General features: G+C 55.9%; 1 protein-coding gene across 1 annotated transcript in view; it reads left to right on the forward strand.

Moving 5' to 3' along the window:
* Positions 1 to 1,870: 1,870 nt before the first annotated feature.
* The window catches only part of SMARCD2 (SWI/SNF related, matrix associated, actin dependent regulator of chromatin, subfamily d, member 2), a 12,835-nt gene continuing 12,483 nt past the window's right edge, over positions 1,871 to 2,222 (forward strand). Inside the window, exon 1 of the mRNA XM_042886559.1 lies at positions 1,871 to 2,041. Coding sequence (XP_042742493.1) covers positions 1,874 to 2,041 — 168 coding nt within the window. The 5' untranslated portion in view covers positions 1,871 to 1,873. The remainder of the gene's footprint in view (positions 2,042 to 2,222) is intronic.

The raw sequence follows: 2,222 nt of genomic DNA on the forward strand, positions 1-2,222 counted from the left end.
GCTCACCATCTCCCTTCCATACCCAAAACAGGAGTTGGCCAGCAGCATGGATTTGCAATCTATATGTTAATCATTATCCACCTCCAGGGACTGTGCTGACCTCCACAAGGGAGGTTGCATTGACAGACACGCAATGGATTCTCCCAGTTTCCATCCAGAGAGGAAGTTTCCATGATGAGTGCAAACGGTGCAATGCTTGCCAATGGGGGTTTCACTAATTAGGCATCAGCCAGTGCCACATGCCAGGGAGAAAAGGCTGGGATAATTATCTTTCCTCCATAAAGGTCCTTTAATCAGCGTGCTCTGCATTCTGACCCTGTGCTAATGATGCAGCACCCGATGGGAGAGTGGAAAAAGGATGTAACATGTATGTAACATGCCACACATTTACATGCCACACATGTAAACATATGCAAGCATGTGCGCACACACGTATGCATGCACATACATACATGCATACACAAGTACACATCAAAACACATGTACATCCCCATACACACATGCAGATACATGTGCACATTTACAAACATGCACACACATGCAAACATACACACATGATCACACATGCTTACACATGCTAACACATGTACACATATGTGCATACACATATACAGACACATGTCCTCATATGTATGCATGCATGTGTACAGATAAACACATGCAAACATGTGAACACATGTGCATGCATACACATAAGTGCACACATGCACACATGAGTACATGCATGCCCACAGAGGTACGCACATGCAGACAGGTGAACACATGCAGATCCAAATAGACCTGTATACACATGAACACGCATGTACAAACACATGTGCAAGCATACACACATATAAACACGTGCACTAACAGGTACACACATGTACACACCTGCTAACACATGAACACATGTGCCCATGCACATACATGTACACACACATGCATACATGTATACATGCACACGTGCAGATATTTACACCCACACACATACAAGCACATGCACACACATGTACACACGCACATACATGTACTCAGGTACACACATACGAACACATGTGCACAAATATGCACACGTGTAGATGTGGAGATGCATGTATTACACACACACACACAATTGTGCATGCAGAGAAACACACACATGGAAACACATGCGCACACATGTACACATACATGCAGATGCACACACACCCCTCCACACGTAGAAACACACACATGTTGGCAGAGCAGTGTGCACACGATCACACACGTGGGCCCACCCACACCGCCTGCTGGGGGCGGGGCCAAGTCGATGGGCGGAGTTTGTGTTAAAGGGGCGGAGCCACAGAGAGGGGCAGGGCCAGAGAGGGGGTGTGGCTAGGTTTGGGGCGGGGCTACTTTTGGGGCGGAGCCACACAGAGGGGCGGGGCTATGTCGAGGCGGAGTCACACAGAGGGTGGGGCTACATTAGGGGGCGGGGTCATATATAGGAGGGCTATGTTAGGGGGCGGAGCCACATGGAAAGGCGGGAGTACGTTAGGGGGCGGGGCCACACTGAGGGCGGGGCTACATTTGGGGGTGTAGCCACGTAGGGGGGCGGGACTACATTTGGGGGAGGAGACACACAGGGAAGGTGCTACGTTAAGGGGCGGGACCAGGTGGAGGGGCGGGGCCAGGTTAAGGGGCGGGGCTCCGCTATGGGGCGGGTTTTCATTGAAGGGGGCGTGGCCTCGGGAAGGAGGGGCGGGGTCTGGACGAGGCGTGGCCTGAAGGTGGGGGCGTGGCCTAGAAGAGGAGGCGTGGCTTCTTCATGCCGCGCTCTGCCTCTGCTCCGTGCGCCGCCGCTTCCGAGTAAACAGCGCGGGCGGGGGCTGCCCCCACCCCCACCCCCTTCCCCACCCCCAGGCCCGGCCCAGCCATGGCCGCCCGCGGCGCGTTCCCGCTCAGCCCTCTGCCTCCTTCCGCCGCCGCCGCTCCTCCGCCTCCGGGACCCGGACCCGGTATGATGAGAGGCCCCAGTCCGTCTCCGGCTTCCGCGGCCGCCCCGGGATACCGCCCGATGGGACCTTCGGGAGCGCAGTACCAGGTGAGTGGGGGCAGGGGGGGCGGCTGTGTGTTCTTTGGGAGGTTACTCAGAACTCTCCGATGGAGCCGTGAGGGGTTCAGGAGCCTTTTGGGCCCGGAGGAAGCGGCGGTGCTTCCGGAGCGTGGGGCCCGCGGGGGGGGGAGAGCAGAGCTCCGTCGTGGGGCGGCGGTTCCCCTCCTCC

This window comes from Lagopus leucura, unplaced genomic scaffold (assembly GCF_019238085.1).
Source record: "Lagopus leucura isolate 7727_CA_CO unplaced genomic scaffold, USGS_WTPT01 Super-Scaffold_100059, whole genome shotgun sequence".
Taxonomy (NCBI): domain Eukaryota; kingdom Metazoa; phylum Chordata; class Aves; order Galliformes; family Phasianidae; genus Lagopus; species Lagopus leucura.